The sequence below is a fragment of the Mustela nigripes genome, chromosome 1 (assembly GCF_022355385.1).
Source record: "Mustela nigripes isolate SB6536 chromosome 1, MUSNIG.SB6536, whole genome shotgun sequence".
NCBI lineage: Eukaryota > Metazoa > Chordata > Mammalia > Carnivora > Mustelidae > Mustela > Mustela nigripes.
The window spans coordinates 54,319,056-54,334,447 of record NC_081557.1 but is presented as its reverse complement, the minus strand read 5'-3'; the positions used below and the strand labels follow the sequence as shown (position 1 = coordinate 54,334,447).

The 15,392-nt window shown below is 51.6% G+C and overlaps 1 protein-coding gene across 1 annotated transcript in view; it reads left to right on the top strand.

Annotated features, from left to right (window-relative positions):
- The first annotated feature begins 438 nt into the window (after positions 1-438).
- Positions 439-15,392, top strand: part of TENM4 (teneurin transmembrane protein 4) — a 376,128-nt gene continuing 361,174 nt past the window's right edge. The window contains exons 1-2 of the mRNA XM_059411810.1: positions 439-686; positions 4,903-5,172. Coding sequence (XP_059267793.1) covers positions 464-686; positions 4,903-5,172 — 493 coding nt within the window. The 5' untranslated portion in view covers positions 439-463. The remainder of the gene's footprint in view (positions 687-4,902; positions 5,173-15,392) is intronic.

Here is a 15,392-nt window from a genome sequence, read left to right as displayed (position 1 = left end):
GTGTCAGGCCCTGTCCCGGTTGGGGACATGTTGGGAACAAATACATGATTACTATGTAGAGAGATTATGGAAATCAGTGTGCTCTGGTCTTTTTTGTTGACTTCCTTGATACCCATCGCTGGAAGAGAGGCTGAGGTGTCCTCGTGGTGGGCAGGCAGAGGCTGAGGTGTCTTCATAGTGGACGGGCAGAGCCGCAGAAGGGGACCAGATTCATCATCAAAGGCCCTGGGTGCAGGGGCCCCTATGCTACTAACATGGGTGTGGCAGCGGAACGGTGCCCTCCCCTCCCCAAGTCTTAAGTCCCTCCTCCACAGCCTTTCAGGGCCAATCAGGTGCGAGACAGACCAGGGTATTGCCTCTGCCTCCTGGGGCCTGAGCTCACACCTTTTCTGCCCTTTCTTTGGTTCCCTGGCTCCAGACCGCTCGGCCCTGAGTGGATGTGGAGGAGCGCGGGCCGGACGCCATGGACGTGAAGGAGAGAAAGCCGTACCGCTCGCTGACCCGGCGCCGCGACGCCGAGCGCCGCTACACCAGCTCGTCCGCGGACAGCGAGGAGGGCAAAGCTCCACAGAAGTCCTACAGCTCCAGCGAGACCCTGAAGGCCTATGACCAGGATGCCCGCCTGGCCTATGGCGGCCGCGTCAAGGACATGGTGCCGCAGGAGGCCGAGGAATTCTGCCGCGCAGGTAAGGGCGACAGGGGCGGGGCCGGGGGCAGGTGTGCACCTGGGCGCGTGGACGCGTGGGCACGCGGGCACGTGAGCAGGCGGGAGGGCGGGACGCAGGCCAGCGCCGGGCCTCGGCTCCTTCGGCTCCTGGATCTGGTCAGAGCCTGCCGGTAACTCATTCTTAGCTTGTTCATCTTCACGCTGTTGGCATAAAGAGGTGGTAGGGAGCAGGGGTTGAGTTCGGCACCGCCACCGGCTCTTCGGGCCTCACTCCTCACCTGTTAGACGGGCTGGAGTCGTCTCCCGCTGCTGAAGAGCGGCGTGGTGGAAGTGGTAAGCAGACATCAAGTACATACATGGATACATGTATGTATCCTATCCATTCAACAAAAGAATCACCTTCCTTGCAGCAAGCACTGTCCTAACCTTGGGAGGAACACGTTCCTGAGACAGACTTAACATCCTGGCACCTGTCTCCTCTCCTTCACTTCCTGAGTATAGTAGTCACCAAAGCCTGGCCCAAATACCTTTCAAATCCGTCCCTCTTCTTCACACCCTCAGCCAAGTGTCCCAGTTCAGACCACTGTCATCTCTCCGGGAGGGTTGACCACCACCCCTTTCACCTGGTACTGCCCGCTTTGGGCCATTCTGTGCACTGCAGCTAGAGTGAAGTCGGCAATGACTCCCCATTGCCCTCAATCTGAGCTCCTTTACCTGGCATAAGGGAATTTCCCCCATCCGTTTTTCTCCCTGTACTCTTTCATCCCCTACCTCTCCACACCCTCCCACTAGGGCTCCAGCCCTGCAGACTCACTCATCATCCCCACGAGCACCGTGGTATTTCTTCCCTACCCTGGTGCATCAGTGATTGCTATTTTTCTGCCGAAAGAGCTGTGAGCCTTCTCTGATGCCTGACCGGCTGCTACCAATGGCCGATTCTGCTCCACCTGCTCCCTCTCCAGCCAGGATTAGCCAGGCTGTGTGCTGTGTAGTTTAGATCTGTTTTGGCATTGTTACCTAATCCTTACAACAATGCCAGGCTGAATCATTTGCCCCAGATCTCAGAGGTAAGAGGAACTGGTCTCACATACACACAGCCCCTCTGAGAGCCTGGCACGCAACCGGCCTCTTCCATAGGACCAAATTACATGAGAGCCGACCTGTCAGGAAGGCTGCCTCTAAGGCTTGAAAGAGGAAAGGTCTTCAACTCTTGTCTGGTTTATGGTTTAGAGCTCAGACTGGCAAGTGACAGATCTGGATTTGGATACTGGATCTGCCCTTTTGACTAGCCTCAGCTTCCTCACCTGGGCAGTGGGTTACCCGTGAAGCCTCCTAATAGTTTGTGCTCATGAGGATTAATGAGGATTGTAATTAAAGCCCTTGACATAGTGCCTGGCATGGAGCAGATGCTTCATAAAGACCGCCTACCATTAATTGCCCACTCTGGGTCTCAAAGAGGGGAAGGGACAAACTGGTATCAAAGCTTTCTTCCAGCTCTCTTCTGCTTGTGCTTGCTAGAGCTCAGCCAACCCCGACCAGCCCCGTTTGGCCTACGAGTCACCCTAGCACATGAGTTTGCATGGAGGAGCCCCCTCATCTTTATCAATAATAAGTCAGAAGCATTCCCATCTCACAGGCAGGCATGACCATGGCACTCGACAAAGTACTTCCCTATCCATTACCTCCCTAGATCCTTAAAAATTCTGTGAGGGTAGCAGATCCTAGGTTATTATCTCCATTCTAAAGAGAAGAACTTTGAGGCTCAGGTGATTGATCCAGCCCAAGATGGCACAACTTGATGTTGAGAGGGGTAGTACATCTACCCGTGCCTGGGATCTCAGGACAGAGGCCAAAAGGATGTAAAGTGAACAGATCATAAGGACTTCTCACATCTGATGAACTAAATTTCCTAAACTCCCACCTCTGGAGGTGGCGGGGAGGATGTTAGGCTGGCTCACAGGGATCAGGGAGCCTTTAGAGTCAGCCCTCATGAGATGTCTCAGCTCATTCATACTCCTGCTGAGTCTGGCTGCCTAAAAGGGCATGGAGGGCAAGCAAGCCACATGGAAATGGATGCAGCCTGGGCTGTTTATTTCACATTGTTCTGATGTGTAACTGGCCTCCCTTGAGAGGGCCAGCCCATCAAGGGGGGAATATGAGCTGGGGTTGGGGAGGGGAACGAGACGGGAGGAGAAGGGAGAGCAGTGAGAGGTAAATGGGGCAAGCAGAGCGAATGGTGTGCAGAGAGAGTGGGATGCAGACTGAGGGGATTTAGGACCCAATTGCAAGTTTCTTCTACTTACAAGGAGAACACAAAGGGAGCGAAGGGCCCATAGCGGGATATTCAGAATATTTAACGCTGTCTGACCCCTGCCCTGACCAATCCTGAGTGTCTGCCTGGCCACTGAGCAGAGCCCGGTGGTCCCTGCTCTGCTGTATCACGGGGAGGATGGGCATTGTTTCTAAGGAAGGGGCTGGAGTAACAGAGCAGAGGCAGCGGGCAGCGGGCAGAGGGCAGGAGGAGGCTCGGGCATCAATTGCAGTACGCACCATATAGAACGGTTCCATGACTATAGCCTCACATTAAGGCTGCAGCAGCATGGACCACCTGAGCTCCAGGCTTGGGGCACCCGTCGTCCCACTGTAGCTCTCATTTCAGTAGCAGCCCAGGTGGTGTCTGCTCCCCTCCTTCCCTCTCTATCCATTCACCAACGTCCTGCCAGACTTTGTGTCTCTTTTCTTACAACTTGCACTGAGCACCCACTCTGTGCCAGGACAGAGGTGCTGCTCCCAGAGCCTCCTGGGACCCTCCGGAGCACAGAGCTGATTTGCAGAGTGATCCCCGTGACTATGGGCAGAGCTCTCCCAGCTGGCCCCCCCTCCTCCCTCTCTGGCAGGTCCCCTCCATGACCAGGGGAGGAGACCTACTCACTTGCCTTTGAAGACTTCCCTATTCAGCCCTCGCCCTGGTTATAGGAATCCTTCCAAGTCTGAACATCTCTTCTTCCTCTGTTCTCCAAGTTCACTTTCATCAGCAGACCTCTCTGAGCGCCCGCTCTCTGCCTCCGTGTTCCCAGGACATTCTCCGTGGATCTCCCCACTTTGGACTTCAACCCTTAATCATGGTTTTGGTTGTATCTGCCCCACTTGCTATGAAATCTGGCACCACACCCTACTCATTGTGTGTTGCTGAAGGCCACAGCCAGCTGGAATTGGTTTGGATGTGAGTGCTACCTGATTAGAAGGCCATTTCCCAGATCATTGGTTTAATTGGGATATGACTGTTGGTGCCTTTGTTCACCCCTCTTTCTCATCCCCAAAATACTCATGGGAATATTAGAAATATGGGAGAAGCTGTCCTTGAATGGACATTGAATGAACATTCAGCTGTAACATGGACGCTGTGTTTCCCATGGAAGGGGAAATGTTACTCAAATACAAATCACCAGGTGAACTCCCCTCACCTGTGTCTTCCCTGGCCTCAGTCCTGGACATCTCCAGGCCTTCCTGAGCCCTCCAGTCCTCTCAGCAGCCCAGCTCTGGCTGTGCACTGGGTTCCCTGGATTACTCCAAAGCCTTCAGATTCCTGCCACAGTCCCAGCCCCACATGGCTTGAGGAAGCGGAAGGCAGATCCCATGGCCTGCGTGAGGCCCACTTTTCTCTGCCAGTGCCCATCTTCCTTGTCATGCTCCAGGCTTTCCTGGCCTGGCAGAAAGGACCTTTGGGTCCCAGGGCAGCCATCTGCATCCCCTCAACTAGACATCTGCCCTCCTCAGGAGTGCAGCTTTCTGCCAGGTCCTCCCTGGACTGGACATCAGTTTAACAGACATCTCTTGAGCCCGTACTGAGTGCTGGGCAGGGGCATTTAGGAATGAGTCTGACATGGTCTCTGTATCCACTGTGGGCAGCAGCAGTGGAAGGGTCAGGCCCATGACCCTACTGTGTGGGACGCCTGGGGCCAAGGCCTCTTGGAGGGAGCTTGACTACAAGAAGCAATGACTGCCTCGCAAGGTGTAGGTGTTAGGGGCGACTTCACAAGGGAGGTGCTGTGCGAGGTAGGCCTTAAAGGATGGGGAGGGGTTGGGCTGATGGGGGAGGGGCAGAGACGCCATTTAGGCAGAGAGACCTGTGCGGGGAACACCATGCCAGCTCCAAAGACAACAGTGAATCCGTGTTGAGGGGTCCGGTTTCTGGCGGGATGACCCTAACCAAGTTCATCTGCCTTTCCTCCCAGGAGCCAACTTCAGCCTGCGGGAGCTGGGGCTGGGAGAGGTGACACCCCCTCATGGGACCCTGTACCGGACAGACATAGGCCTCCCACACTGCGGCTACTCCATGGGGGCCAGCTCCGACGCTGACATGGAGGCCGACACCGTGCTGTCCCCCGAGCACCCTGTGCGGCTGTGGGGCCGGAGCACACGATCGGGGCGCAGCTCCTGCCTGTCCAGCCGAGCCAACTCCAACCTCACGCTCACCGACACGGAGCACGAGAACACCGAGACTGGTGAGTGGCCTGCGTGCCCCATGCCAGGCGCCTGGATCTTGAGGCCAGGCTTTTCATGACGATATTGATTTTCTGCTCCATTGCGGGGGCTTGGGTGACATTGGTGAAAGATTGCTTTGCTCTCAGGGGTCAGAAGTCAGAGCCTCTGCACAGTCACATGAAATACCCACCCGCTGGTGACACACCAGAGACTGGGTCGCTGTTCTTCATTTTCAGATCAGGGGGAGCCTAAGGCCCAGGGTGGTTACTTGCAAGGTGCCTCTGTATGGGGGAGCAGCGGTAACCAGTCCCCGGTGGCTTGTTGTCCATCATGTCAGCCATGTCTGGTCCTGCCCGAATTCTGCTCAGTCTTCAGCCTCCAGGGGCTCCGCGGTCCTGGGCAGTTGCCACAGGTACACCCTGCCCCAGGGTCTTATGCTGGTCAAAGCACGGCCTTCAACAGAATCTGTCACATCAGAGTCACAAAACTTGAGGGGTTACTCCTGCTTTCCCTTGATCTCAGCTGCAGATCTGAGGACACACAGGCTGTGGACTCTAGCCCCGTCTCACCCTGCAGCCCTTCTTCCAAAGCCCGAGTGATGCTGTGGGAAAAGAAGGCAGCTAGTTCACATGCCTCCTTTTTCAGGTGAAAGGAAGGGAACCTGGTTTCAGAATTTGCCTCCTTCCTTTTGGGACCTTGTTAACAGGTGTCCGAGGAGCTCTAGGGTTAGACACAGCCCTGCGGGGCACTACTCAAGCAATCTCCCTTCTCTGGGGCTTTGTTCCCCGCCATGCTCCAGGCAGTTCTGTGGACACAGGGCAGAACTGAGGAGCCACCTGCTGGGTCTAGCAACCAAGTCCTGTGGGGGTGGCAGAGACCAGGGACAGCCTCTCTGCCCAGGGGAGGAGAGGGCTTTTGTTTCTCAGAAGTCTGATGAGAGGGGTCTGCTGGTGCTCCTGTACCAGAGTGAGAAGGGCAATGTGAGTGAAAACTGGGCCAAGCCAGGCACCGGTGCCCCCTACTGGTTTCCAGCTCCAAATGCAGGCTCTTGGTGATCGCTGTCCAGGATCCCCCAGACTCAGGGTGGGTACCATGTCAGAGGCGAAAGTTAAGGCAGTTTATTCTTTGAAAAGGAGGCTCTAGCTGGGTTAGGCATAGCACAATCCCAGATTTGGAGTCAGGCAGGAGCCCAGGGAAAGTCAGAGTCAGGTGGGAAATTTATTTCCCGAAAGAGTCAGGTACAGCAGAGTTCCAAATACCCATTCCACCATCTCTCCCGGAGAGCTTGGAGGTTTCCTAGGGAAACTGTGCACCTGTCTGAGGGCTAGATGCTAGCTTGGCATTGTCTCCCTCCCTTGGCCCCCAACCAGCCCTGTGAGTGGGCCAGTGACCTAAGTACCTGAAGGAGATACCCCCCTCTGCAATGACAAGCCATCCACTGTCCTTCATCCACCTTCTCATTAAGGCCCAAGCCAAGCCAGCAGCCCCTTCTCCCACCACTCCCACCATGCACTGAACCAGAGCAGGGACTTGATGTGTAAGGCCTGTACAGAGAAAATGGTCTCTGATTAGGAGGCTGGAAACCTCAGTTCCCTCACTGCCCTGGGGTGTGCCACTGGATAAGTTGGATCCTTTCTCTGGACCTCCATTTCTTCAACTATAAAATAAGCAGTTTTCAACTATAAAATAAGCAGTTTCAACCAAATCTGCATTTCCTGTATCTTAGAATGTTAGTAGTGCTTAGGTTGGTGAGGGGATGACAGTAAGAAAGCACTCTGTGGTCAAATAATGTGAGAAACACTACGTTGAATGAATTCAAACCAATTTCTTTACTGCAGGACTTGTCAGAGCCTTTAATCTTTTAAAATGTGCATGCTAATGGGTAAACCACCAAGGAGCGATAGAGGCCGCATTCCCCCAGTTGTTTGGAGCATGGAACCCTTTGTTCTCAGAGTGTCTGATGGGTTCAGTGTTCGGATGAACACCTTTGGGAATAACTGGGCTGGATGACCTGCAGGCCTTTCTGGATGTGGGGTTCTGGGACCCGAGGTGCTTACATTCAGATGAAGGTGCACAAGAAGGAAAGGATAGTAGTGACACTGTCAGTGAGCAGCTGCTGCTGAATGGTAGACCCCAAGCACAGTGCTGGTGCTCTAGTTCTCCTATTTCATCACTCCCCCCACCACAACGCCCCTTTGAAGTAGGTTTTTTTAATCCCCTTTGCACAGAATAAGGAAACTGCACCAAGGGATTAAGATACCTGCCAGTCACACAGCTAGCAAGATAGGATTTGAACTCAGGTCTGTATGGCTCCAGAATCTTTCTTCTCATAGTCCTGGTGCCAGTGCATTCCCTCTGCAGCAAAAGGCTAAGGTTGTTTGTCCTTTTGAAGGCTTCTTGCCAAGGTGACAAATGATCATTTTTCCACAAAGTCATGACAGAGTGAGGTGCACGCCGCCCACATTATTGTGTATTCCCTGAGAGCTGAATTACAACCGAATTAAGCCTCTGTTGGGTGATAATGACAGAGTCGAGGAGCCTGAAAAGCTTCAGCCTTTGATAACGGGGACGGGAAATGGCTGCCTGCTTCCTCTGGCCAGGCCGCCTCCTCCTTCTGATCGTTCGTTTCGATACTGGCTGCAGCCCTTAGTCCTCGCTGTACTCAGGGCAGACAAGCAGGTGAAGGTGGGCATATGAGCCTCACAAAGACCCCCTGGCCTCCACAGCCCCTCCAGGCCCAGACTCCCCGAGCCCAGACACCCACAGATGCCCATGTTCCTGTCCACCTGCCCAGAGGTGGGAAGCTATACTCACAGCTGTGTCCTACTTGGGTCCAGCTAGTGACAGGAAATCGTACTGGCAGTGCATGTGCCATAGGAATGACTCCCTTTTATCTGCAGAGGAGGTCGACAGCATTCTTGTTCACACCGTTGTCTCTCCAACTTGCAGCTGAGGGACCCGGGAGGTGACGATGGAAAGAGCTGGAGCCAGGCCCTTCGCAGGAGTCTGGTTCTGTCCTGGCTGCTCTCCCTCCCTTCTTCCTGGCCCTCTCATCTCTATCTTCCTCTCCAGCCCTCCTCTCTTTGTCTTGCATTCCTCTCCAGCCCCAGTTCTTCTTCTTTGACGAGAACTCAGGTCTTACTACCAGAACAGGGCTCTGTCACACTGGGTGCACTGGCCAGCCCCTCACTGTGTGGCTGCTCTTTGGGAGTACAGGGGAGCCACACTGAGGGCCTGCTTGTGTCAAGCCACTGCTCACTTGCGATTGCCATTAATCCTCATGACGATGCCATGGCATTCCCATCTCCCAGATGGGAAAACTGGGGCTCCACAAAGGTCGGCTGACTTGGCAGAAACTATGTGGGTGGTTAAGTCAGCAGGTCAGCTTAGCCAGGGTGGGAAGTCAGATCTCCCCAATCCTATAATCTGAGTGCTTTGCCCAGCTCCACTTGAATCAGTAAGTGCTGGATTCTCAAATATGTGACCAAGTTCTCTGAGATCCTTACCAAAGGTGGAATGCAAAGTAACCCACAGCAACTTCCAGCCACGGGAAGGAACGTCCATTCTGCCTCCCCGCCCGGCCTTGCATTAGTCAATAGTAATTGTCAACAGTATTGATAGTGGTGGAGGCTTTTGCTGAGGTCACAGTGATGCTGCACGCAGCTGCCATCAATAATAACTTTTATGGGGTCCATTAAAGGCAATTTCTGCCCCTGAAGGTTAATGTCAGCAGCTTTTATGTCACTGCTTAATATCTAAAATAAATACAGGATTGACTGGGTAACGGAAACACAAATCTTCCATCCCAGGGCCATCAGGCAGAGCCAGCCCTCGGGCCTCTCCTGCTGAGGTGGGGCCAGCAAGCTAAGGGACAACAAGATGTTGGCGTCAAGCCAGGCACACAGTTGGCGCTCAATAAATGTTTTTTCACAAAGCAATGGTTATGGTCCGAGCTCCATTCCCAACCACTGGGTCACAGCGTCTCTGTTGTAGATTCCTGTTGACATTTGTTCTCCATCTATCCCAAGCTCCCTCGGTGTGCTGGGCATTATTCTGGAATCAGGAGCCTGGATGAATAGCAGGGAGGTGGAGACATGACAGACATCCCTGTGTCTCTGTCTGCAGTGGAGGGATAGCAGGCACCATGGCTGGGTCAAAAGAGCAGTGGCTCTGGAGTCTAGTGAGGAGACCCGGCCTCATAGCCTCGCAGTGCCACGTTCGGCTCTGAAACCTTGGGTGAGTCCCCCGTCCTCCCCAAGTCACAGTTCCCTCATTTCTGAAACAACACAGCTGTGGTTACTAGGGACGGAGAGGAAGGGGATGGGGAGCTGGTGTTTAATGGATGCAGAGTTTTGGTTAGGGATGTTGCAGAAATTCTGCAAAGGAAGAGTCTGATGGCCATACTGCAGTGTGAATGTACTTAATGCCACTGAGTTGTATGCTTAGCCCTGGTTTAAAGGGTTATATGTGTTTTACCACAATAATAATTAAAAAAAAAAAAACAGAAAAAGCATATCATCTTTCCTTGACGTGTTGCTATGAGCCTGTGCTACAACATAGTGAAGCATGTGGGGAAGCATGTGAAGCGTGTGGTCTGTGTTGGTCCTTAATTGATGCTAGCTCTTAATATTAATTTTTCAAGGAGCTGTAGCATGATGGTGAAAGTAGCCATTGGTTTTACCCTGAGGATACAAAGGCTCATTCCTTCTTTCCACTCACGTTATGCACCTGGGCTTGAAGGCCAAGTAGGATTTCACTGAGCATCAAGGCTCTGAGAGAGACGTTCCCAGCACAGGCAATTGCACAAGCCGGGGCTTAGAGATGTGTGAAGAGGCATGGTAGGTCTGGGGAATAGTGAGAATTTACTCTGTGCTTTAATCCCAGAGGCAAACTGAGAAATGCATCCAGAAAAGAGACGATGAAACAGAATCACGGTTACCCCCAAATTATCACGCAGTCTAGGTGTCAAAAGGGAAATTATTGGTTAACCTAATTAGGCAGCCAAATTGCTTATTCAGAGTCAGAAGATTAGGTGAGCATCTCCAAAGCACAGTGAGAAAGAAGCTCATTACCAGTTTAACTCAATTTATCCTCCACCCTCCCTGGCTCCATGCTCATGAGACATGGTTTAAAAAATCTCTAAGAATATCTATCATTAATTCCCTAAGTGGCCAGAATACGGCAGCTACCCAGCCATCTTGTAGGATAGGAAGCCGGGCCCCCTTGGCTTGAGGAGGGATTAGACATCCACATTTGACTTCTCTTCCCATGAGCTGGCCCACGCCCCCTCCCAGGAATGCAGAGGAATTAGGGATTAGACTCTCAGACTGGGCAGTAAAATGAGGGCTGTAAGGCCCTGAGTTCCACAAAGGATTAGAAAGGGCCTATTAGAGAATTTGGGAATCTGAGAATCAAGGAGCTAGAAGCCCCTTAGGGACATCAAGCCCATTGACTCAACCTTTCCTCAGTTTCTGGCCAAGGAAACAAATTCAGAGGGGCTAGGTGACTTCCTGAAGTTTGCACAGCTAATAATAAATGGTGGCACCAGGGTTTGAGTCCAAATCTGCCTCTCTCCAGTGCCCATTATCTTTCCTGACCACTGCATTCTACAGTTTGCTCTGTTTTATAGAAACTTTTTTGTTAGTTCAACATGTACCATATATATATAAAATCTGGGAGGTGATTCTCAATGTTTCCAGAACATAAAATTCTTCGTCAGGATTGGAAGCTTGCAGGAAAGACAGAATTCATAATCCCTTAGAGCTGATTTGGAGCTGGAGATCATACCGGGCCATTCTCAGATTGTGAGGTCCTGGAGAAAAGACATTTTAAGTAGGATCATAGAAGTTTAAGAGAAAAATTCCAACCAGAAGAAGTACTGGCCCCCTGGGCTTTGAGGGGTAGAAAAGACTGACAGGTAAAAAGGGACAAGAAAGGGTGTTCTGACAAGGCATGAAGATGGGCAATGAGTCTGGCAGATAGGGGTACAACTAGGAATATGGGGACAGTGTGCTCAGAGGGAGGGCTGGAAAGTTAGCAGGATCACCCGTCATTTAACAATGGTTTATTGAGCACCTACCACATTTCCAGGCACTGTTTTAGATCTTGGGGTTCCAGCATGATCAAAACAGGCAAAACTACCCACTCCGCAGTGAGGAGACTGACAATCAACAAGTATGAAAACTACATGATGCAGGATGTTTCCGGATGATAGGTGTTACAGAAAAGGGAACAGGGAATTTCAGGGTGAGAGCAAGGCTGCAGTTCTCAGTATGGTGGCCAAACAAAGCTTCTCTAAGAAGATGATATCTGAGGCATGGGAGTGAGTGGTGAGGACGTCTGGAAGAGACACAGTCCTGGCAGAAGGAAAAACAGGTTCAAGAGCCTTGAGGCAGAAGTGTGTCTGGCTTGTTTGAAAAGCAACGAGACCATTGTGGTTGGAGTAGGGGAGGAGGTCAAAGAGTTGACGTGGGGCAGGGCATTGCATGAGCAAACGCAGGAGGGTCCTGAGCTGAGGAGTGACAGGCTCTGACAAATGCTATCACAGGAACATTCTGGAAGCTATGTTGAGTTAGACCCTGGTGGGCTACTATTATTATTGCTATAATCTGGGAGAAAGAGAATGGGGACTCAGACAAAGAGGAAGGTTGCAGGCAGTGAAGACGGGATCTGGGCCTGAAGAAGGGAGCAAGTGACCTCTTCCCTGGTCTACCCAGGGCCTTGTGGCAGTGAGGAGGACCTCCATACTCAGGTTCTGTGACTAAGATGGGCTCCTTCCTCTCATGCCACATCCCATGCTCTTTCGTGGCCTTGGTCATGAACCACATCCTTTGCTCATTCTTCATACCACATTCCAAGTTTCTAACCTTGCTTCCTGACTCCCACTCCCAGCCTTGCCCTATCCCCTCATGAGATTCGTGACACCATTTTTTCTTTTCTTTCTTTCTTTTTTTTTTTTTTTTTTGGTTATAATTTTGGCTTTCCTTCACCCATTAATTCCAGCCCTTCCTTCTGCTCAGACTGCCTTGGTAAAGTCTAACACAGGGCCTCCTCTCCCTAACATCACATCTGCTAGAATTACCTGTGATCTAGAAGCCAGTATCTGACAGCCACTAACACTGTTGTTCTTGGGAGTTCCTTGTAAAAGGACTTTAAGAAGTCCTGGCCCAGTTAAAATGTGCCCCAATCCGCTCCCCACCCCTCCCCGGCTGTGCTCTGTTGCTCTCCCTGGTGGGCAGAGCATGCTAATACAAGAGCACCTGGCTTCTGACTTGGGAAGAGGAAAAGAGATAGGGAGATTCAAAGCTATGCTAAATTAAGATAGATTGCATTCTTGAAACTAGGTTAGGACCTGCTGTGTGCAGAGAGGTTCAGCAAACCACAGTTCTGCTTTCAATTTGAGCCAACACGATTTTCAATTCAATGGAAGCAATGATGTGCACAATGACAAAGGTCCTACGAGAAGATGTTTTCTAGGCATTTTTTTTTCCCCACCAGTAAGTTCAGCTTTGTCTGGGGAGAATGGCTCAAGGAGTAGCTGGTGGTGGGAAAAGAGCTCCCTGCCCACAGGAGCCTAGTTCCAGTGCCAGGGTGTGCGGAGCCCGGGGACAAATTTGGTGTCAGTTTTAGGCTCTGTCACCAGTCCCGGTATGACCTTGAACCTCTCACTTCTCCCCTTTGGGCATTAGTTTCCCCAACAGCCAGATGGGTTTTTTGGAATCTCAGGCAGCAAGATGACTTGGAAGGAGAACGGTCTTTGGAGTTGAACTCGGAATCCCAGCTTAGCCACTCAGCAACGGGATGGTTTGGGGCAACCTACCGAGTCTCACTGAGCCCTGGTTTCTTCACCTGTAAAATGGGAACAAATGAGTGCTGAGCTCCCAAAGTTGTAACAAGCCTGCAAGGAGACTGTACACGTGAAAGAAACAGCACAGTGTGTTCCAAATTGTGGGTCATGACTGATCTTTAAATAAAAGGTGGGGCTCATCACCAGCATTTAGAATTGTAGTAACAAAGAGAACAGAGAAGAGGAGAACACAGTTCATAACGCATAGTAAGGTCAGTTGTTTTGTGAATTTTTAATTTAATTCTGCTTTACACACAGCATTGGTAGGAGGTTACAATATTTTTCTTATTGAGGAGTTGAGTGAGAAAGAAGTAAGTTTAAAAGATGGTACCAGGCACGTAGCAGGACTTTGTACGTGTCGATTCCTCTCCTTCAAGAACCCCTCAGCTTAAAGAGTCCACGATTCATGATGTCAGAGTCTTGTCCCAAAACTGTTGACATTGTATTTGGGGGGCTCCTTTACTGAGAACGAGTACAGATTTGGCAGGGCTTCGTGATTCAGTGGGGTTCAGGGATCAGATTGGCTTGCCCAGTGTCACATAGCTTGTATAGTGACAGCTGGCATCCCTGGTCTGTAGATCCCAGCCATTTTTCCTGTGAAAATGGCCAACGGGGTGGCTCATATGCCCTGGGGTTGCTATGAGCTGTGAGGACAGCAGGGAAAGCTGGCCCCCAGATGGGAAGAGCTGATTCAGGAAGCCCCAGGGGGCTGGAAGGGTCATCCCTGAATCCACAGGGCCCTCTGGGTCTCTGCTCAGCACAGAGGCAACTGGAGAGGAACCCCAGACAACAACATGTCGAGTGAAATTTGGCTTCCCCCAACTCGTGGATCTTGATTACAAATTCAATTACACACTATTACACACTAATCAAGCCAGGCAGATGGACCACAGTATAGAAATGGCTTTCTTTCCTTTGACTTCAGGCTGGAGAGAAGCCTGTGGAACAAAGCAGGGGAAGGGCTCTTGGGAGTTCATGGAGGCCTGATACATGAAGCACAGAGCAGAGTTTAACCGCGGCCACTCCCAGGATGCGGAACTGGTCTCTGCAAACCCCACCACGTACCTCTTTAGGGAAGCAGTCTCAGAGGAGGCCAGACTCTCCCCCAAACTCCTCCCAAATTGGAAGGCCCGGCTTCTTGTGACATTGGGAGAGCAGCAGTGGCAAAAAAAAAAAAAAAAAAAAAAGGCACTAAACTAGCATCCAGAAGCCTCAGGTCTGATACTGGCTGTGTGCACTATTCAAGAAACAGCATGGCCAAGCAAATGGGACATGAGAAGAGAAGAGAGAAAAGCTAGCCTCCGTCATGGTGGAGGACAGTTCAAAACTACCTGCTCAAGAGCTCAGCCTTTCTCTCCTGAAGGCTGGAAGGAACCACAGAAAACATCTCAACAGGAGAGGTCAAAGGGGGCAAATTGCCTCAGACAGCACTCAGGTGGAATGATGTACCTCCCAAAATTCATATGCTGACGCTCCAAGCCCTGCTGTGAGGGTATTTGGAGGTGGAGCTTTGGGGCGGTAATTAGGGTTAGACGAGGTCATGAAGGTGAGACCCTTCATAGGAAGAGTGAGACGTTGCTCTCTCTATAAGAGTGTGCTGAGGGAGATCCATGGGAGCTCACGGTGGGAGGGCAGCCCTCACCAGAACCTCACCGTGCTGGCACCCTCCGCAGCTGTCAGAAACGTTTCTGTCGCTTAAGCCACCCAGTCTGTGGCGTTTTGTTATGGCAGCCCAGGCTGACAAAGACAGCCTTCAAAAGCTTCAGGAACTTGCCAGCCGGGAAGTCACAAAGCTGGTACCTCACACGGGACTGTCAAAATCCTGACCTCTTAACCCTGCCCGTTGCCTCACAGAGACAGACCTGCAAAACTATCTGGGTGCCTGACTGCCAGTGACTTGGTGGGTTAAAAAGGGGCCGATAGGGTGCCTGGGTGGCTCAGTGGGTTAAGCTGCTGCCTTCGGCTCAGGTCATGATCTCAAGGTCCTTGGATTGAGTCCCGCATCGGGCTCTCTGCTCAGCAGGGAGCCTGCTTCCCTCTCTCTCTCTGCCTGCCTCTCTGCCTACTTGTGATCTCTGTCTGTCAAATAAATAAAATCTTTAAAAAAAATTTTTTTTAAAAAGGCAAGACCATCGCCTCCGCAATAACAAAATAGAAACAAAACCCTTGATGTTTCACGCTTGGAGACACTGGCTCCGAAGTCAGACAGCCCTTTGGCTTCCTCGCTGTGTCACACTGTGTTACACAAGCAAGCTTCTGAAACTTTCCGTGCCTCAATGTCCTCACCTGCACAATGGGCATCATTCTCCTCCCTGCCTCATAGAGTGGTTATGAGAATTAAATGAGCGCAGAGACTGAAGCTCATGGAATCGTGCCTGGCACTCAGAAAGGTCT